This window comes from Bos grunniens, chromosome 2, assembly GCF_055505025.1.
Source record: "Bos grunniens cultivar Pamir isolate PY7600 chromosome 2, Bosgru_T2T1.0, whole genome shotgun sequence".
Lineage (NCBI taxonomy): Eukaryota > Metazoa > Chordata > Mammalia > Artiodactyla > Bovidae > Bos > Bos grunniens.
Window position 1 is genome coordinate 131,089,792 of NC_141166.1, and position 22,814 is coordinate 131,112,605.

The following is a 22,814-nucleotide window of genomic DNA, read 5'->3' on the forward strand; positions in this document are numbered from 1 at the left end:
AAGTAAGTCTTTTCTTGACTAAGCCAGTCTTTTATTGAGTAAGCATTTATCAAGCACCCATTATAAATACAGCATTATTTTACACAACGGACACACGTGCTGATGTCCTAACCCAGTGTTATAGAACTAATACCTGGAGTTGTCTCTTTGTTTCTCAGTATAATTCTTATTTTTCCACAGTCTAATTTTCTTGTGTTTCTAGTATTTCGTATTTCCTGTATTTCTAGATTTTAGACTCATGGTCCTATAATAATTGTATTTGCTCAGGTCAGTCCTTTTCTGAACAGATTTGAAAAAAAAAAAATGAATGTGTGTCTGTGTATATAAAACAAGCATTCACATAGGTTTAAAAATAAAAAACCTTTTAAAAGTCAAAAAGCATTTTAATTGAATTGAAATTCCTTTTATAATCATATATATTCTGTATAAATTGCTTCTGAAGTATACAGTGGTACTTTACAGAGAAGACTAAATAATTCAACTTTCATTATCAACCTTTTAAAAATTCTTTGTTTTATGCTTTGAAAAAATAAGGAAAGAGAAACAAAAAGGTAAGATTTTTCTGTGTTAACTTCTTGGCAAAGAAACAAAGATTGTGTTTACAATCATTAAAATAGTAAATAATTTGATAATCGAGGCTCCCAGTATAACTGGGCTTGTGCTCGTGTTGACCAGGTTTCATACTTTCCTTTTCCTCTCCTCTTCTAATGCAGTACCTGTTCTATTACCTCCAAGGTGTTTGCAGACACCATGGTTCTCGGGCTCCGACTTGACGCTAATTGCCCTTGTAGGGGCCCCTGTCTGAGAAACCGCATAATGTCAGAAAGCTAATCGGAATTGCATAAACATTTATTAGAGAAGAAGATAATATGATGGTAGCATCAACATACATTTGGAAATGAGTGGAACATGTATGTATGACGCATTTATTCAGTGGTTTCTAAGATCACTGGCAGGAACGCCACAGTTTCATAGAACTGTTGCCCTGGAGGAAGCAAGTGGCTGGTGGCTCCATGCCCACTTCCGTGGCTCCTGGATGGAGGAGAGTGGATGGGGAACCTCTGAGTGGGCTTGTCTTTCATGACATGTTGCTTACATTACAGGTTGAAAAGTATTAAGAAAGAATTTCCCCTTGTTGGAAAAGACTCTGATGCTGGGAGGGATTGGGAGCAGGAGGAGAAGGGGACGACAAAGGATGAGATGGCTGGATGGCATCACTGACTCGATGGATGTGAGTCTTGGTGAACTCTGGGAGTTGGTGATGGACAGGGAGGCCTGGCGTGCTGCGATTCATGGGGTCACAAAGAGTCAGACACGACTGAGCGACTGAACTGAAAAGTTATGCACGTTGTAACTTTTAGCACTGTTGGTTCCATCATCTGAGTTCCACCACTATTTGTAATATTATTTCAGTGGGGAAAAGGTTTCTAAGCTTCAGCTATGGAAGTTCAGTGAATATTGGAAACCCAGCCTATTCAGGAGCTTGGTTATTCTAAACAGTTTCATTGATGCATCTGGCTATTGATCTTGGTTTAGAGAGAGATGACTCTGCACTGATTCTAATTTTTACAAACCTGTGACCCCCTTAAATCCTTATATTGTTTCTCTTCTTGACAAATAATGCAGGGCGTCACTAACAGCATGTCCAGTAAATTTCACTTCCTATTTTGAACACTTTGTGGAAAATTCTGAAAGAGATGGGAATACCAGACCACCTGATCTGCCTCTTGAGAAATTTGTATGCAGGTCAGGAAGCAACAGTTGGAACTGGACATGGAACAACAGACTGGTTCCAAATAGGAAAAGGAGTTTGTCAAGGCTGTATATTGTCACCCTGTTTATTTAACTTATATGCAGAGTACATCATGAGAAATGCTGGACTGGAAGAAACACAAGCTGGAATCAAGATTGCCAGGAGAAATATCAATAACCTCAGATATGCAGATGACACCACCCTTATGGCAGAAAGTGAAGAGGAACTCAAAAGCCTTTTGATGAAAGTGAAAGTGGAGAGTGAAAAAGTTGGCTTAAAGCTCAACATTCAGAAAATGAAGATCATGACATCCGGTCCCATCACTTCATGGGAAATAGATGGGGAAACAGTGGAAACAGTGTTAGACTTTATTTTTCTGGGCTCCAAAATCACTGCAGATGGTGACTGCAGCCATGAAATTAAAAGACGCTTACTCCTTGGGAGGAAAGTTATGACCAACCTAGATAACATATTCAAAAGCAGAGACATTACTTTGCCGACAAAGGTCCATCTAGTCAAGGCTATGGTTTTTCCAGTGGTCATGTATGGATGTGAGAGTTGGACTGTGAAGAAAGCTGAGCACCAAAGAATTGATGCTTTTGACCTGTGGTGTTGGAGAAGACTCTTGAGAGTCCCTTGGACTGCAAGGAGATCCAACCAGTCCATTCTGAAGGAGATCAGCCCTGGGATTTCTTTGGAAGGAATGATGCTAAAGCTGAAACTCCAGTACTTTGGCCACCTCATGTGAAGAGTTGACTAATTGGAAAAGACTCTTATACTGGGAGGGATTGGGGGCAAGAGGAGAAGGGGATGACAGATGCTGCGATTCATGGGGTCGCAAAGAGTTGGACACGACTGAGCGACTGATCTGATCTGATCTGATTGGATTTTTTTGGTTTGGATAAATTCACAAGATAATAAAAAAAAATTTTAAACACTTTTTTTCCATGCTATACTATGAACCATTGCTTGTACCTCACACTGGGCTTGTTTTAAGACAGGAGGTTTATTTGAGAGAGAGAAGGAAATGAGGTTCTGGGCCTTGCTTCAAATTTATACTGTAACCTCTTGACACAATATTTAACCAAAAGCCTTAAAGGAATTAATAGAAATCTGTTTCTATGATAGCTGATAACGTCTGAGAATCTAAATTACAGTTTTTAAAATTGATATTTAAGTGTGTCTTTCACAAAGTAGAAGTGAAAATCCACTTGGCTTTAATCACTAAAACCTTATTTAAGGTTAAAGTCTATTCTGCCTCTCTTCTTCTTGAGATGAAAATAATTTGTTCTTTTCACCATCTTAGCAAGTGAAGGAAAATATGTTAGAGATAGTTTCATCTCCTTTCTTTCACATTTACTATGTTACAAATATAATTAAAATGTTCCTAAGGGGGCTGTATTTTAAATGGATAGTTATTTCTTGCCTGGTTTACTTAATTATTCTAGTTCATAATCCAACAATGTATCCTCTAATGAGCCTGTGCACCTCCTCCCCACTCCGCAGCTAGGCTGTAGTCATGGGAATGGTTATGGATGTAAATTCATGAGCAATGATGGATAAAATACTAGCTGGGTGCCGGGGTTCAAGGGTGGTGCCAGAGATTACCACAAGAACACTTGGGAAGAATGCTTTTGGAGTAATGGCAAAATAAGACCCAGAGTTGTAATGAAATATCATAGCCTGGAATAAGATCACAGCCACCACCACCGAATTTTCCTATGTTGCTTTTGAGTTAGAAAAATTGCTTTTTCATACATTATTTCATTTAAGCCCCAGAATCCCTCTGAGAGTTAGTTGACTTGGGTTTGTGTTTTCAGTCTCCATTTTATACTGAGGAAAGGGAGGCTGAAAGAGGCACTGCTATGTCAAAGCCAAGAGAGCAACTGGGACTTCTCTCTGCACTTCCTAAAATAAATGTCTGCCATTTTAAGCCTTAGTAAAACCTTTAGAATCTTGCCATCAGGTGTTTGTAAAAGATAACCAATATTTATTGAGAGCTTAAGAGTAAAGGTGGGGAAAGCAATGGCACCCCACTCCAGTACTCTTGCCTGGAAAATCCCATGGATGGAGAAGCCTGATAGGCTGCAGTCCATGGGGTCGCTAAGAGTCGGAGACAACTGAGCAACTTCCCTTTCACTTTTCACTTTCATGCATTGGAGAAGGCAGTGGCAACCCACTCCAGTGTTCTTGCCTGGAGAATCCCAGGGACGGGGGAGCCTGGTGGGCTGCCATCTATGGGGTTGCACAGAGTCGGACACGACTGAAGCGACTTAGCAGTAAGAGTAAAGGGCAATATACTAAGTCCTGAATTCTTCCCTCGAGATGTTTATGATCTAGTTGGGGCACACAGGAAATATCTATTAAAATAGCAGTAAAATCACCCCTAAATCATGCAACAGCTCAGGTGTGAGAGCAACCTCCAGAAGTTGAGGAAGGAGTCAGGAAAATACTGCCAGTTTATTTGATTTCCAGACATTGTAAAAGATCGCATTAGATTCATAAAGTTCTGCTACAATGGTTCCATCACAGGATATTAGTATTTGCAATTAGTGTTAAGTGCAGTTGTTGTTGTTTAGTCGCTTAATCATGTCTGACTCTTTGTGACCCCATAAACTGTAGCCCACCAGGCTCCTCTGTCCATGGGATTTCCCAGGTGAGAATACCGGAGTGGGGGGATCTTCATGACTCAGGGGTCAAACCCACATCTCCTGCATTGGCTGGCAGGTTTTTTACCATTGAGCCACAGTACAAGAAAAGATCAAATGTTAGGAAATCCTTAGTAGAGGTTGCAGTAGCAGAATGCTGCCGATCTGCTTTCCATACTGAACCTCTGACGATCATTGCAAAATACAGATGTGCTCATTCTGCCCTCCTCTTCTCTTTCGTGGCTCTCCATTATGCTCAAAATAAATAACATGCATACATTCTTACAGATTGGGCGCCGTGCTAAGAGTTCAACAGGCATCATCTTTTTTTTCATCCTCATGGCTACCCTAATGGAAAAATATCCATGTATTCCACATGTTGTAGATGAGGAAGAATAAGACTTGGAGAAGCTGGAAGCCTTCCCAAAGCTACAGAGCTTGATGGTAGCAGAGGGAGGCTCTCAGTCTCTGCCCGTCTCACTTCCCACTCAGGAACGCCTTGGCATCGTGCTCAGCCCCTCCCCTGTGCCTCCTCTGTGGGTGTCTCTTACTCATCCTTTAAGACTCCCACTCTGTTAAGACCCACCCCAGAGACTCCTGTGTTGCCCACACTTGCCCCTGCCCTTTGGCTCACCACTGGATTCAATAGCAGGGCAGCAGGTTCTTCACTGTTTGAATTGTTGCTCACCAAGCATGCATCCCATCTAATAGTTGATGCTAGATTTATATTTGTGGGGTTAAAAAAAAGAATGTCTTCATTGCTGTTGTTTAGTCACTAAGTTGTGTCCAATTCCTTTGCGATCCCGTGGAGTATAACCTACCAGGCTCCTCCCTGTCCTTAGGATTTCCTGAGAATACTGGAGTGGGTTGCCATTTCCTTTTCCAGGGGTCTTGCCAACCCAGGGAGCAAACCCACATCTTCTGCATTGGCAGGCGGATTCTTTACCACTGAGCCACCAGGGAAGCCTTTTATCTTCATTATCAGTCCCTAATGTAGTATTTTGTATTCTGTCCATTCATCCCATAGCTTACTACTTGAGGCCTCCTGTAAGCTAGTACTGTCTGCTCGCCTCATCAGCCCCAGGGTTAACCTTGTAAGGAAGTCTTGCTGTCTTTTCTTTCCCTCATCCCGGAGTAGTTTTCTCATCCTCTTTGCCTAAAGCCTAACCCTGCACATCTGTCAAGGGTCAGGTTAAGTCCCTCATCCTCTTGACAGCTCCCATCTGGAATCTGGGCTCTCTTCTCTGAACTCTGGAAGCACCCCTGTTGTCAGTAACATTTTTTGATTTTGCAGTGTTCTGTGGCTTCTGTTATTCTTCTGACTTGTCATTTAAACCTTCCTTGTGCTTTGGGCTCACCTTTTAACTATGAAGTCTTTGAGACCCAAGACCAGGTCTTTGGCTCCCTGTCTAGTAGCTGCCCTGCGTGTCAAGAGGCAGTGGCTGCTAAGAGAAGAGACTTCGCAATTTGAATCCCAGATCTGCCACTTATTCCCTTGGGGTAATTGTTTACCTTCTTTCTTTCTCAATTTCCTCATCTGAAACGTGGGGGAAGTAATCATATTGCCCCAGAGAACTGTTGTGAGGAATAATGAGTTAGTCCATTTTAAGCCCACAGCAAGTGCTGTTTAAGTGTTGTGTTTTATTTAGTAATAATAGTGAGAATAATATAGCCCACTAAGCTCCTATTAAAATACAAAAGCATTGTCTAAAGTGGGCAGCCGCAGGCTATGAATTAACCACCACATGGATCAGTTTGTCCCCTAGCAGACGCATTTTGCTACAAGCTTGGGAAAGGTCCACCATGAATAACAAGAAATGGCAGGTTCTGGGTTCTGGGAAGGGTTGTGGGGAGTCTGTGGGTAGCACTGAGCACCTGCAGGGCTCCAGTTGGACCCTGGAGAATCAGACAGGGTTGACAAGACTAGAACTGCTTCGGTTCTTTCACAATTTCATGCAGCCATAAAGGAGTCATGTCAAAATGCTCGCAGAGGAAAAGGCAGATTCCACAACAGGCATTCACCTTTGCGTACCTTAGTGGCCCCGCAGCATGTGGGACTGTTATAAAACCGACCTTATATTTCTTTTTCATGACGTTGGCTCAGTGTGTAGCAGATGCTAAAGCAGTCCTTATTGAAAAAAAGGTCTGTTGGAATTGACATTGAGTGCTGTGCCTTTAAGGAAAACTCTATTCTGGAAAACACTGGGGGTTGAACTGAACGGTTCACAGTGCACTGTGTGAATACCAGGATGCTAAGGCTCCCTGGTGGCTCAGACAGTAAAAGCGTCTGCCTGCAGTGCGGGAGACCCGGGTTCGATCCCTGGGTTGAGAAGATCCCCTGGAGAAGGAAATGGCAACCCACTCCAGTACTGCTAACTGCTGCTGCTAAGTCGCTTCAGTCGTGTCCGACTCTGTGCGACCCCAGAGACAGCCCACCCATCCCTGGGATTCTCCAGGCAAGAACACTGGAGTGGGTTGCCATTTCCTTCTCCAATGCATGAAAGTGAAAAGTGAAAGTGAAGTCGCTCAGTGGTGTCCAACTCTTAGCGACCCCATGGACTGCAGCCCACCAGGCTCCTCCGTCCATGGGATTTTCCAGGCAGGAGTACTGGAGTGGGGTGCCATTGCCTTCTCCACACTCCAGTACTCTTGCCTGGAAAACTCCATGGACGGAAGAGCCTGGTGGGCTGCAGTCCATGGGGTCGTAAAGAGTCGGACACGACTGAGCCACTTCACTTAAGGCTCATTTACAGCGGTTTTTCCATGTCTGTGTTGGGAATAAATTGCAGCCATAGTTAAAGTTCTGCTCTATGATCTGAGTTGCTCAGAAGCCTAGTGAGTGGCCCATAAGAGCTGACAGGGTAGCTCTTTCCCCATCTGCAGCCTCAGTTCTGGTCTCTGGGCAGCAGTGCGTTAAGAGAGCAATGTTGCCAGGAGGGAATGTCTCCCTTCTGGGTAAGCCAAGGGTTGTTTCCTCTCCGACACCGATGTTATGTCACTGCTGCAGTAAAGCACACATCATCATAGTGTGTTGGTAGATCTGACCTTTGGCATTTGTTGTTCCAAGTAATATATTCAGGTTTAAGATATTTTTCTTCAAAAGTTGAATCTGCTTCCATACTCATCTACTTGTGGGTAACTCAATATATGTTTTAGCAGTTTGAATTTAAATATTTAATGAAGAAAGCTATCAATTTTAACAAGAATGATTTCATCACCTCTCATCAATAATTCAGAAATACCTGCTATTTTTTAATGACTTGGTGTAGATACTAGTTGAATGCCTTTCCAGGTTTTCACAGTAATGATGTTGATTAAGATCATTAGAGAGTGCCAGGTGAGAAAATTTTTCTGATTTTCTGAAAAACAAAAGCCGCCCCCCCTGCCCTCTTCATCCAAGTAGGATTAACTGCAAACCTATCGGAGAAGGCAATGGCACCCAACTCCAATACTCTTGCCTGGAAAATCCCATGGATGGAGGAGCCTGGTAGGCTGCAGTCCATGGGGTCGATAAGAGTCGGACACGACTGAGCAACTTCACTTTCACTTTTCACTTTCATGCATTGGAGAAGGAAATGGGAACCCACTCCAGTGTTCTTGCCTAGAGAACCCCAGGGACTGTGGGGCCTGGTGGGCTGCCGTCTATGGGGTCGCACAGAGTCGGACACGACTGAAGTGACTTAGCAGCAGCAGCAGCAGCAAACCTATATAAAGATTTTCCAGAGAAGTTCATCAATTTGTTTCTGCTTATAATTTAAAATGTTCCAAGTAGGATTAACTGCAAACCTATAATAAAGATTTTCCAGAGAAGTTCATAGATTTGTTTCTGCTTATAATTTAAAATGTCTTCTCTCTTTTTAAAAGTTTGTTTTAAAAAATCTTTAAGATTCAGAAGTTTAAAACAAAATATTAGCTTAATGGGTTCAAGTTGATGGACTGTTAAATAAACAAAATCTCTCCTAGGTTTGCAAACAGAGTAAGTACTTCATCCAACATATAAATATTCTTACTATTCCCTATACTTATTCTGTCGATCCTTATGGCAAATTAAATGTAATCTAAGTCAGCCAAAGCATGTCCTGCTTTGGGACCCGTTTTAATTTTATTAAAACACAGAGGTTTTGGTGGAGTTCATTTGTTTCTTTTTTGTTCCTGATCTTTTAATTACACAGATGGCTATCAGTTAGGTTCAGATGCTCAGTCTTGTCCAACTCTTTGCTACCCCATGGACTGCAGCATGCCAGGCCTCCCTGTCCATCACCAACTCCCGGGCTTACTCAAACTCATGTCCATTGAGTTGGTGATACCATCCAACCAGCTCATCCTCTGTCGTCCCCTTCTCCTCCCACCTTCAATCTTTCCCAGCATCAGGGTCTTTTCCAATGAGTCAGTTCTTTGCATCAGGTGGCCAAAGTATTGGAGTTTCAGCTTCATCATCAGTCCTTCCAAGGAATATTCAGGACTGATATTCTTTAGGATGGACTGGTTGGACTTTAGGATGGACTCCTTGCAGTCCAAGGGACTCTCAAGAGTCTTCTCCAACACCACAGTTCAAAAGCATCACTTCAGGGCTCAGCTTTCTTTATAGTCCAACTCTCAAATGCATACATGACTACTGGAAAAACCATAGCTTTGACTAGATGAACCTTTGTTGGCAAAGTAATATCTCTGCTTTTTAATATGCTGTTGGTCATAAGTTTCCTTCCAAGTAGCAAGCGTCTTTTCATTTCATGGCTGCAGTCACCATCTGAAGTGATTTTGGAGCCCAAGAAAATAAAGTCTCTCACTGTTTCCATTGTTCCCCCATCTGTTTGCCATGAAGTGATGGGACCAGATGCCGTGATCTTAGTTTCCTGAATCTTGAGTTTTAAGCCAACTTTTTCACTCTCCTCTTTCACTTTCATCAAGAGGCTCTTTAGTTCTTCTTCACTTTCTGCCATAAGGGTGGTGTCATCTGCATATCTGAGGTTATTGATATTTCTCCCTGCAATCTTGATTCCAGCTTGTGCTTCATCCAGCCCAGCATTTCTCATGATGTACTCTGCATATAAGTTAAATAAGCAGGGTGACAATATACAGCCTTGACCTACTCCTTTCCCGATTTGGAACCAGTTTGGAACCAGTCTACAGATGGCTATAGTTATACTTTATTTTGCTTCTGTATTCACAATGTGGATTATCTCAGTTCCTTTTCTTCAGTATCTAAGGATGACCTGAAAATTTTAGTGTCTAAACACTAATATCCTGAGTTGAAACAAAAAGTTTTTGTTTGTATTTTTAGATTTGAAATTCATATAAAAAAGTTACTGAATGTGACATTCATATAACTGGTACTGAATGTCATATTACATGAACATTTTCTTCACTACTTTGCATTGGTTGATACTATGAGAACTACTTAACACCTGGACTCATGTACCAAGAGAAACCTTTCATAACCTTATGATAATCAAAAATCATTTGAATTTGATGGAGAGGAAAGAATGGTTTAGGGGAAAGTCACTCATCAAGGTTTAAATCAACCTCCTAATGTAAGATATTTTGCAACTTTGAATTACTATTTGGGCATTAGTTCTTCATCATCCCTTGAACAATTTAGAAATTATGCTTTTTAAAGGCAACTTTATGTCCTTCTCTGACCCACTTGTTATAGAATCAGCAGTTGATTTATGGAGAATAATTAAATAAAGGCCACCTGGCTAGAATTCATGCAGTTAGAATTTGATCTGTACAAATCTGAAAACTCTTTTTAGTCTGTGATGGAAGGATACTAGTAACTGCTTTTGATTATTATCTTTCAAAAAAACATAGCTCTTACAACTGCATAATTATTTTTTAGCTTTGATTTTTATTTTTAAAATGAGTTATGTATATACAAAGCTTTTTTTAAAAAACTGAGCAAGTTTGCAAGGCTTTTTTTTTTTTTTAATTAGATTTTTTACACCATCTTGCCTCATTTCTTCTCTCAGAGGCAAATATTAATACATTTTCTGCTTTTAAGGGGAGAAGGCAAAGGCACCCCACTCCAGTACTCTTGCCTGGAAAATCCCATGGGTGGAGGAGCCTGGTAGGCTGCTGTCCATGGGGTTGCTAAAAGTCAGACGTGACTGAACAGCTTCACTTTCACTTTCTGCTTTTAAGGTGATTATTCTGATATTTACCAGTGTGTTTTGAAATAAAAAGCTGGTATTCTAAGTTCGTGGTTTTTAAATGAAGGCATTATCTATTGTTTTCCCACAGTGGAAGATACAGAGCTAAGTGTCCATCCTGCCTCGGCTCTCCATGCGCATTCAGCCTTCTCATTTCCCTGTTTTCTTCATATAGGTACGTGGCAATTTTGAATAGTTTACTACTCACTGCTTACATCACTGTGACCATGTAGCTGAGACATGTATGAATAGTGAAGTATGATTATTTGTCTTTTCCTGTGCAACTTTTTGTTTTCTTATAGGGTTTTATTTACTTTTCTCTACACTTACCAGTAATTAATCCCTAAACTCTCAGCAATGGTCTGACCTTAGGACATTCAGAGGTACTGGTATCCTGGCGATGTCACTTTGCTGACAAAGCATCTGCTTGGTGCCTACAGACCTGCCCCAGTGACACCTGCCCTTTGCGCCAGCCTAGGACCTCTAGCCACCAGCACACCATCTTTCCTTTGCCTCTCTCCTGTGTTAGTTCTCTTACTTTCTAAATTCCATGTCTTACTCTCTCTTGTGTTATTCCCTTGTTTTGGCGGTGCTCAACCTAAGAAAGGATATACGAGAGGTGCATTTGTTTTTTGAGAAATTGCGTATGTAAAGTGTCTTTTTCCCCCTATAAACTTGAGTGATAATTTGGTTGGGAATAGCTTCCAGGGTTATTGCTGGGACTCCTGAAGCCATTCTGGTTCCTGGTCCTTAGTATGTGACACATTTTATCCTCTAAGAGTTTGTAGGACTATCCGATTGTTCTCAAGTTCTGAGAGCTTGCTCATGTGCTTTGGCTTGGGTCTGCTTTATCCACTATGTCAAGTACTCCATGGTCATTTCAGACAGCTCATATATTTCAGTTCTGAGAAATTTTCTTGAATTAAAGAATTCCCATCTCTTCATTTTCTCTGTTTTGTCTCAGAGTTGCAGTTTTTTAGATACCTGTCTTTCTGGGTGATCCTATAATTGTCTTTTCTCTTGTACTTTCATCTCTTTTCTTTTTATATTTTAAGTCTTTAAGTTCATTTTTGTTTCTGTGCTTCACTTTATTTTTTTAATTTTATTTTTAATTGGAGGATAATTGCTTTACAATGTTGTGCTGGTTCTGCCATACAAAAATGTGAATTAGCCTTGAGTATATGTGTGTGTATGTATGTATATATATCCCCTCCCTCTTGAACCCCCTTCCCACCCCACCCCCCCCAAGTTAATTTTCTTTTGAAAAATAATATAGTTCACTGACTTCTTACAAAGTGAACACTTCCATTTAATAAAAGATCCAGATTAAAAAAGAAAACAATTATCAGGACCCCAGACCTTCTTCTAGCTACTACCTCACCCCAGGGTAACTGCTATCTTGAGTTTTTAAAATTAACCTGTTTTATTCTGAGATAATTGTAGATTCACATACAATTATAGGAAATAATACAGAGAGAGCCCATTGATCCAGTACCCACTTTTCCCCAGTGGTAACATCTTGCAAAACCATTAGGAGAACAGCTGACATTGATACAGTCGAGATGCAGAGCACTTTCAGGGCACCAGAGCCCTCCTGTCACACTTTTGCAGCCACCTCCTCCCCCTCCCACACCACTCCTGGTGAGCCCCGGCAGTCTCTCTTGTGTTCTCCACACCAGTACTTCTGTTACTCCTAGGATGGTCTGTGAATGGAATCATGGAGTACATCATCTTTTGAGATTGGCTTTTTTCTCTCTTTTTAATTCTCTGGAGATTTATTCAGGTTACTGTGTCAGTCATTTATTCCCTTTTATTGCTGAACAGTTTTCAGTGGTATTGAGGTGCCACGGTTTGTTTAACCATTCATCCGCAATGGACACCTACGCTGTTTCCAGGTTTTGGCTATTACAATAAAGCTGCTTTATTTGTGAACAGGTGTTTGTGTGAAAATAAGCTTTCACTTTTCTGGGATAAATGCCCAAAAGTGAAATTGCTGGGTCACTAGTCACTGTTTAAATTTATAAGAAATTGCCAAACTGCTTTGCAGAGTGGCTGTACCATTTAACATCCCTAACAGCAATGTATGAATGATCTAATTTCTCTTTATTGATGTTAGAATTTGGTGTTGTTACTATTTTTTATTTTATCCATTCTTATAGATACGTAGTGGTATATCATGTTTTTAACTTATGTCCTAATGGTTAGTGACAATGAACATTTTTTCACAAGTTTATTTGCATCTGTATATCCTATATATTCTCTTTGATGAAATGTCTCTTCATGTCTTGTCTGTTTTTTAATTGGATTGTTTGGTATATTTTCTGTTGAGTTTTGAGAATTCTTTACATATTCTAGATACTACTAGCCCTTTGTTGAATATGTGGCTTGCAAATATTTTCTCCCAGTCTACAGCTTGTCTTGTCTTGTCTTTTTTGGCTGTGATGAGTCTTCGTGTGGTGTATGGGCTTAGCTGCCCCTCAGCATATGGAATCTTCCTGGACCAGGGATTGAAACCACTTTTCCGGCACTGGAAGGCAGATTCTTTACCACTGGGCCACCAGGAAAAGTCCTCTTTTCATTCTTTTAATAGAGTCTTTCCCAGAGCAAAAGTTTTTAATTTTTAAAAAATCAATTTATTTTTAATTGGAGAATAACTGCTTTACAATATTGTGTTGGTTTCGGCCAAAAGTTTTTAATTTTGATAACGTCTAATTTATCAATTTTTCCTTTTATGAGTCATGCTGTTGGTATTAAGTCTAAGAACTGTTTGCCTAGCACTAGAATCTAGGGGTCTTTTTCCCCTAAAAGTTTTATAGTTTTTCATTCAAATCCATGATGTGTTTTGAGTGAGTGTTCATATAACGTATGAGCCATTTATTTTTTGCCTACTGATGTCTAATTGCACCAGCACTGTTTGTTGAAAAGGTCATCATCTTTCTCTCACCAAATTGTTTTTGCATCTTTGTCAGATATCACTTGGACATGTTTGCATAGATTTATTCTCGGGCTCTCTGCTCTGTCCCACTCATCTATGTGTCTGTTCTTCTGCCAGCATCACACAGCCTGATTAGTATGTGGCTAGGTGATAAATCTTTTTCAATGTTGCTTCCCTGGTGGCTCAGATGGTAAAAGCATCTGCCTGCAATACGGGAGACCTGGGTTCGATCCCTGGGTCGGGAAGATCTCCTGGAAAAGGAAATGGCAACCCACTCCAGTATTCCTGCCTGGAGAATCCCAGGGACGGAGGAGCCTGGCAGGCTACAGTCCATGGGGTCCCAAAGAGTCAGATACGACTGAGCGACTTCACTTCAGGTGATAAATCTTTTTCAATGTTGCTTTAAAGTGAAGTGAAGTCGCTCAGTCGTGTCCGACTCTTTTCGACCCCATGGATTGTAGCCTATCAGGCTCCTCTGTCCATGGCATTTTCCAGTCAAGAGTGCTGGAATGGATTGCCATTTCCTTCTCCAGGGGATCTTCCTGACCCAGGAGTCGAACCCGGGTCTCCCGCACTGCAGGCAGACTCTTTACCATCTGAGACACCAGCTTTAGCTATTCTAATTCCTTTTCCTGTTCAGACAAATTTTAGAGTGATCTCACCCAAATTCCCAGAAAGCCTTCCTGAGATTTTGATAGGGACCGTGTTAAACTTGTATATAAATCTGAGAATAATTGAAGTCTTTACTGTGTTGAGTGTTGCAGCCCATGAACATGATATAGCTCTCCATTTCTTCAGATTTCTTTCTTTTACTGGCATTTTGTAGTTTTTCAGCTTATAGTCCTGTACATGTTTTGTTAATTTATACTGAAATATTTCTTCTTTCTAGAAGCTTTTTATATTTCTTGGGATTTCCTGCATGGACAATCGTGCCACTGTAAACAGAGACAGTTTCTTCCTTTTTGATCTATATACTTTTTGTTTCCTGTTTTTCCCTGTATTGCACTGGCTAGAACTTCCACCACGACGTTGCCTAAGAGTGATGAGAACATCTTCCCTTCTTCCCTATCTTAGAGAAAAAGCATTCAGTCTTCCACCATTAAAAGTAATGCTACCTGTGGGGTTTTGTAGGAGATCTTTATTGAGTTGAAGAAGATCCCTTTTATTCCAATTTTTTGAGACTTTTCAGGAATGAGTGTTTAATTTCGTCAAACGCTTCTTCTGCATCAGTTGTTAGGACCATGATACCTTTTTTTTTCCTTTGCTTGTTTATATGGTGGATTATATGGATTGAATTTCAAGTACTGCAGCAGCCTTGCATCCTTGGAATAAATCCCACAGGGTCATAATGCACAATTCTTCTTGCTAAATTTTCTAATACTTTGTTAAGGATTTTCATGTCTGTGTTCATAAGGGATACTGGTCCATAGTTTCCTGGGTTTTGGACTGTCTCTTTTTCTGGATACTGGATTCTTGCTTGACAATTTTTCTCTTTCAGCATTTAAAAAATATTGTATTTCTTCTTGGGTCCGGTTTTAAAGAAACAAACATTCTATCATTTGAATGGTTTTTCCCCTGTTGGTAAGTTGTGATTTCTGTCTCTGCCCTCAAGATTTTTTGTGTGTTTGGTTTTTACAGTTTGACTATGTTGTGTCTTGGTGTGGGTTTCACTTGTTCAGAGTTCATTCAGCTTCTTAAATCTGTAGGTTCATGTCTCTTGCCACTTTTGAGATGTTTTCAGCCTTTGTTTCTTTGAATACTTCAGCGCTGCTCTTTTTCTCTTCTCCTTTAAGGACTCTGATGTCATTAATGTTCAATCTTTTGTTATAGTCGCACAGGTCCTTGAAGCCCTGTTAATTTTTTTTTCAATCTATTTTCTTTCTGTTGTTAAGATTGTATAATTTCTATTATACTTGCAGTTCACTGATTCTTCCCTCTCCTCCATTCTGCTGTTGAGTCCATCCATAGAGTTTTTGTGTTTTGGTTATTGTATTTTCCAGTTCTAACATTTCCATTTTGTTTTTCTTTATATATATATTTCTTACACTGCTGAGACTTTCTATTATTTCTGTTCTTCAACTTTCTATTTTTTTTTATTTGTTTCAAGCATGTTTGTAGCATGTATGTATCTTATTTATGAAAATATTAATGTTATATTTAAGAACTATTTTCCTCCTCATAGAACTTCTGTTTTCTCCATATTGATTTTTTTTCCTGTCTGTTTTGATTCCCTCTTTCCTGTAAGAGCCATTTGTTAAATGTCTTAGAATTCTTGGTGACTGCTCACATTTAGTGACAGGGCTTGTTAAGACCCTGAGCTCCTGTGTGGAGTGATTTGGTTGGATAGTTTAGTTGGGGAGGTTTCAATATCATGACTGAGAGGTCATTTCTCTTGGGTTGGTCAAATTCTCCAGGGAAGACCCTTCCAGCCTCTGAGAACCTAGTGTGGCAAGTGGGATAGGGCTTGGGGTCCAGGCCAGGGCTTGAATCTCGGATGTGTATGTTCACTCAGCGGCCCCCTCTTTTCAGTATGGTGCCGTAATCTCAGCTGTTACTGGTCCTCTATGACTCAAGAACTCCGTTTTATCCTCTCCAGAGGGATATCCTCTAGTTGATTGGCTAGCTAGGTGGAGAGGGGAAGGGGACTGAGCCTTCTGCACTGGAGTCCAGACTTTCCATTAATTCTGTTGTTAGCAGCAACCCCCACTTAAACACATACCCTCTTACTTGCAGATAAACCTCATATGGCCAACCTGTGAGCCTTTGAGGGACTCTGAGGAATGGTAATTTATTGTTCTTGGCTTTCCCTACTGTCAACCAGGGTTCCAGTTTTCTCAGATTCACCATTATTTACCAGTTGTCTATGTTTTGGCTTCCAGAATTTTATTTTATTGCTATTATGTACCTTTTAATTTTCACAGCTTGGATTATGACTTTAAAAGCGTGGGTGTTTGTTGGTGTTGCCGTTTGAGTCAGGTTTAGGGATGCAGTAAAAAGATGTGCTCAATCTGCCATTTTTACCAGAAGTGTCGTGTGATTTTTATACATTTTAAAAATGACAAATATTTCTTTGAAGTTTGAACTCAAACTTAAATTAATTTAGAAAATAAGTCCAAAGGAGAATGACTGTGTTTTTCAGGTGATGAAATAGAATTGGAGGTGCTGACTTGAGTAGGTGGAGGCACTAATGATGAAAGAAAAATAATAGAGAACAGTGAGGAAAATCTTTTAGCCTGGCAGCAGAAGGTTGGATTTTGCTTTTCCTTCAAGTTTTGTGGGAGATGAAAAAAGTTTTCCATGATTAAGAAAACTGTGATTTGGGAACTAGAGAGAGGTGATGGCTGTACAACATTGTGAAAGTGCTACATTCCACTGAATCATTCACTTTACCTGTGGCGGATTCATTTCGATATTTGGCAAAACTAATACAATATTGTAAAGTTTAAAAATAAAATAAAATTTAAAAAAATAATAAAAAAAATAAAAATCTGAAAAAAAAATAAAAGAAAAAAAATAAAATGGCTCATTTTTTGTTACATGAATTTAATTTTGTTACATGAATTTTAATTTTTACCTCAGATTAAAAAAAAAACTTAACCAAAAAAAAAGAGAAATATATGAACATTTTCAAAGCTAGAACTATGTTGACACCTGGCTTTTGGTGGTAAAAGATAATTTGACTTATTTGACTTATTACACAGGCCTCATTACGTTATGTTTCTACTGTCTGCCTGGAGCTAGGTAGAGATTTTTAAATGTTTACAAGCATGATTTTGGAAGATCTTCAGAAATTTACTTCTCATTTTGGGAAAAGGGAGAGCAAAATGTACTTCAAAGGGTGGAGTTATTTCTCTCTAGTAAAGAAGATGAAAGGAATTAATAGATATTTAATATGTACACCTCCTACATACAAATATACTCATTGCACCTTGACAAATCTTGATGTAAGCAAGACCTTTTGAACTCTTTAATCATTTGTATAATAGAAGAAAAGGACATTCCGGGGAATGTGGCATTGTTCCGATAAGTTTATCCCTTTGTTATATTGCTTATCTTTCATATGAAACACCCTGTCTCATAAAAAGATTTAATAGCACTTTATTATCCAAAATGTGATATTTGGCAGTTTAGTGTGCTATACTAGAGTATATGTCCTAAAGCCATAATGTCGTTGTTTTAGTTGCTAAGTCATGTCTGACTCTTTTGCGACCCCATGGACTGTAGCTTCCCAAGCTCCTCTGTCCATGGGATTTCCCAGGCAAGAATACTGAAGTGGATTGCCATTTCCTTCTCCAGGGCATCTTCCTGATCCAGGGATTGAACCTGCATCTCCTGCATTGGCAGGTGGATTCTTTATCACTGAGCCATATGGGAAGCCTAAAATCATAATATTGGAGTTCAAATCCGTGTTGTGCACATGTGAGTTATTTAAACTCACTACGCCTCATTTTTTCTCATCTGTAAAATGGAGAAGACAGTAGAGATATTGTGATGAATGTGAATTAACACATTTAAAGGCCTTTCAGTGTTGTCTGGTGCAGAGTACGTGCTCAGTAAATGCTATCTGCTGTTTTTCTGACATTTTCTTAAACTACAGTCTATAAAAGCACATCTGGAAAATGTATGTAAAAAAAAAGAGAGAGAAAAAAAAAAGAAAATGTATGTGATATAAGCAACGTAAGGACTACTTCCTTATCAGGATATCGTTGTTATGGCTGTAGTGACCAACTGCAGATGCAAATGTACGATTGGGTCCCTTTTTCTCATCACATTTGTAGTCATGGTTAAGGGCTTATTTCTGTTTTTTTCCCCTAGAAACTGAAATGGTTTTAGCTGCCTTTATTTTCTAAGCATTCTAGACTTCATAGTGCAATGGGTTTGTTTGAAAAGTAAACTCGAGAAACTGTAAATACTGTTTACCCACTCTTTGGTTTAGACGTAATCCCTATTATTTGTACATTTTCCCTAGGAATCAGTGAAAAGACTGAGAATGAACCTGAAGAATGAACCATTAGAAGATGTACTTATAGCCAGTCAGTGGCCACAGAGAGAGCACTTGATTTTTGTAAAGTTATTTTTCCTTATCATTATTGTATGGCTGCAAGTGAATGGTGATAGTTCTCTCTCACAATTATTATTTTTAGCTGTAGTTTGAAACTCCTCTATTTCCTACAAGGTGAAACTCTTATGTTTAAATGTTATCATTTTCATACTAAGCCTTCTTTTAAATTTTACTTTACAGATCAACAGCCAAAATTTTGAAGGTCGTCAACTTTCTAATGGTGGTGATAAGCCATGGCGACAGATGATAAAGTTGCCATCTTAACCGATGATGAAGAGGAACAGAAGAGGAAATACGTGCTTGCTGATCCTTTTAATGGTATTTCCAGGGAACCAGAACCACCTTCAAATGAAACGCCGTCCCCCTCTGAAACAGCTGCTATTCCCGAGGAGGAAATAGACTGGATAGAGAAACACTGCGTTAAGATAAACAATGATCTTCTCATTTCCAAGGTCTTTTATTTTTTCTTTTACTCTGCATATGGCTCTCTCTACCCCCTTTTGCCTGTGTATTACAAGCAGCTGGGAATGTCACCCAGCCAGAGTGGACTGCTGGTAGGTATTCGATACTTCATTGAATTCTGCAGTGCCCCCTTTTGGGGTGTAGTTGCAGATCGCTTTAAAAAAGGCAAAATCGTCCTCCTCTTTTCTCTCTTGTGTTGGGTTTTATTCAACCTGGGCATTGGATTTGTCAAACCCGCTACCTTGCGATGTGTACCAAAGATCCCCCCGACAGTTCATCCCACCAATTCAAGTCACCCATTCACTATCCTGCCGACGAATTCCTCCATTGTCTCTTTCATCACCACCTCCCCAAGAATTCGTGACAAAAGGCAACTGCTTCCTTATGGTGGGCCAGTGATGTCAGAAGTGGGGCCCAACGTCACAGAAACTGTCATCTTCTCGACAGCTCCAAACAAGACCAGTGCACCCACTCTGCAGACTCAGACTGATGAAATTATTGACCATATTGTGACCTTGAACTCAAGCACTGCAACCTCCTCTACCCCTCCAGGAAATGCAGCTAGGGAGACAACCACTTCTATGGTCACCACCACCAAGTCTGTACCTTCTGACCGAGTCACTCTTGTTTATGATCAACAAGAAGTGGAGGCCATCTTCTTGGTGGTCTTGGTAGTTGTTGTCATAGGAGAGTTTTTCAGTGCCTCCTCCGTCACAATCGTGGACACAGTAACACTCCAGTACCTGGGGAAGCACAGAGACCGCTACGGCCTGCAGCGCATGTGGGGGTCCCTGGGCTGGGGCCTGGCCATGCTGTCTGTGGGCATCGGCATCGACTACACCCACGTAGACGTGCTCATCGAAGGGAAGGGCTGTAAGCCGCCCGAGTACCGGAACTACCAGATCGTCTTCTTCGTCTTTGGGGTTCTCATGACCATGGCCTTGATTGTTGCTACTCAGTTCCGGTTCCGCTACAGCCACTTCAAAAACAGTGAAAGTAAAGGGAAAGAGGTAGAGATCCCTCAGGTGGAGCGGAACAGCTCCATGGAGTCCTCTGAGGAGACACCGACCGCCACCAGCCACTCGCAGGCCTTCAGCTTCTGGGACTTGATCAGGCTGCTTTGCAGTGTGCAGTACGGCTCCGTGTTGTTCGTGGCTTGGTTTATGGGTTTCGGATATGGCTTCGTGTTCACCTTTCTCTACTGGCATTTGGAGGACCTGAATGGAACAACAACTCTCTTTGGGGTCTGTTCAGTCCTGAGCCACGTGTCTGAGCTGACAGCTTATTTTTTTAGTCACAAGCTTATTGAACTGATTGGCCACATCAGGTAAGAGCATGCCTACTGTTGCTGCCCCTCGCAGTTGAACTCTATCTTTTCATAGTTTATAAGATCCTATGAGCACATTTATAATTTGTGTTGGGGGTAAGGTTTAGGTGGGAGTGGCAATTTCGGTTGCTCTTTCTCTTTAAAATAGAATCAAAAGGAAGGAAATGATGAACCTAGTTGAATTATCTCAATATATGATGTTTCCCCTCTGTATGCTAAGGGACTCTTACATTAAACGTTTTCAAGTATATAAGCACCAATTTAGTCGACTCTGTTACTCTATGGACCTTGAAGGGTCCAGCTGTCTAAGACATTTATGAAGAAGGGTTTAAGTAGATAAAGAGGATTATGTTTTTTCAGCCTTCAGTTATTCTCAGCTACTTGCTGATGCAGAAACACCTTGAACATTTGGTGTATTGAAGATGTCCATTATATTTAATAAGGCTGTGATGTGACCCACCAAAATCATTAATCCATGATATTACATGGAAGAGCATCTTATATAATTTTTTCTGATTATTACATGGGTCTCTGCATTTTTATCTGCCATGAAAGCATGGGATACTTAAAAATCTTTCTTCTACCTAAAATTTCCCATGTAATCCTTTTAAGCAGAAAAATCTATAAATACCTAGTATTTTTTATGTAAAGTTTCTTACCACTAATGTTTGTCTGAAGTTGTGTGAATAGTACCTTGCTCTTTATGTCTTTCTGCTTTGCTCTTGGCTCTAAAGTGTGGAGCCAGATACACTTAAACCTCACAGAAAGGCATGGCATGTCTGTCCCTAAAATTTGAAGTTGCTGTAATTAAAAGCAACCATGTGTGTTTGTGTGTATGTGGTAATCTTTAAATCTACTGTTTCTATGAGAAATTATGAAGGAGAAATAGATGCTGGCAAGATCTGAGAAACATTGATCTTTTTTCCTTTAATATTCCTTTGACTAACTGAAGAAAATATTTTCTATTGTCAGGTTTCAACCTAGAATCTTTCTTTTCCCAATGCAATTGTGGCTATTTTTCCTTGTTTGATTTTGCTTTGGGAGGCTGTGTCCCGTTCCTTCTCCGTCTCAAATCTTTGACCCCTTTGTTGTCACAAACAAAGTCAGGCACTGTATGGACAGCCACCAGAGACACAGGGTCCCTGAGGCACACTCAGTGGGGCCAGTCGGCAAAGAGCCTTCTGATATTATGGTCTGGGGTTGTCCTTTAACCTTGTCCAGGTCATGTTTATGTTGTCTGCGCTGTAATGAATTAGACTCACGGTGATGAATTTCTTCAGCTTGGTTGGGTTGTATGAGCAGGATCTCCTCTCACCTAATAGTGTGTTTAAAACCCACAGCCATTTATTCCCAGAAAGGTACCTTGTTAGGTCTTACTCATGAGTGGCTTTTCTAGACATCATGATTTAATCACTCAGTAATGTTAATTGAATGTCGACCCAGTACAGAGTGTGCATGTAGGTTTTATTTTCACAGAAATTGTTAAGGTCTTCATATGCTACGAAAAGTAATGTCTCTTCTACCTTTGGCTTTTGTCTAAAGTATATAGCTTTTTTTTTTTTAGTGTACAGCTTTATGATAGAATCCTAGCGGGTTTACTATTAGGTTTGGTAATTACATAAACTTCACACTTGTGTTTTCTTTTTATAAAAGAGAACTCATTACATAAAAACTCATTACATGAATGCTAATATCTCATTATATAAAAATTAATGACTCACTTAACCTTAATTTTCTAGTTTTACATACAAAAGCATCTTTTTTTCCTTAAATGATGTAATGGAAGAAGAAAGCTGTTGTGGTCACATTGTTGTTCCCAGAAGCCTACTGGGATTCCATCAGTTTGTGGTCATTTACTGCTTTTGGATTTTTATCCTGTTGATTCTGATAGCTGTGGTGAGATTATGCCCATGTGTTTAGGTAGAATGGATATGTTTCTTTTGGTGAGAATTTTTGGAGCCCGGTTAGTGGTGGTTGAGATTTGAGGGCTTAAAAATGTAGTGATGACAGTTTCACTTTTTAATTGGAAGAATATCATGTATTCGCTGATAAACAGAAATCATCTTTCTGTGAATAGCCTTTATGTTTTCCTTGTAGGATCATAAGGAGAGATCTGTCTGGCCCACATATATGCACTCATGTTTTCCAGTGTTCTGTGACCATCTTATGGGGGTTTGTTTATAGGAGGCAGCATAACCACAAAAATTGTAACTATCCTAATGTAGTCAAAAGTTGATGTATGGCAGAAACCAATACAGTATTGTAATTTTTCTTCAATTAAAAATAAATTAAGAAAACAGCAACAAAAAGAATTTTTAAAAAGTAGATTTTGTAAGTTTATATAGGTTCGTAGTAAAGAAACCATCATACCAGAAAACAATGTTTAAAACAGCATGTCCAATTTTGAACCACTTACTATTGTAACAGTTCTGCAGTTTGGGCCCCATTTTTCATTGACTAACGTATCTATCAGTCTAA

At 40.0% G+C, this 22,814-nt stretch overlaps 1 protein-coding gene across 5 annotated transcripts in view; it reads left to right on the forward strand.

Annotated features, from left to right (window-relative positions):
• MFSD6 (major facilitator superfamily domain containing 6) overlaps positions 1-22,814 on the forward strand; it is an 89,247-nt gene that overhangs the window by 7,296 nt on the left and 59,137 nt on the right. For 3 of the 5 annotated variants that reach the window (XM_086371536.1, XM_086371556.1, XM_086371566.1), the window contains exons 2-3: positions 10,642-10,725; positions 18,728-20,336. In XM_086371536.1, coding sequence (XP_086227662.1) covers positions 18,781-20,336 — 1,556 coding nt within the window. In that variant the 5' untranslated portion in view covers positions 10,642-10,725; positions 18,728-18,780. The remainder of the gene's footprint in view (positions 1-10,641; positions 10,726-18,727; positions 20,337-22,814) is intronic. The other 2 variants (XM_086371547.1, XM_086371561.1) reach the window with 1 other exon arrangement.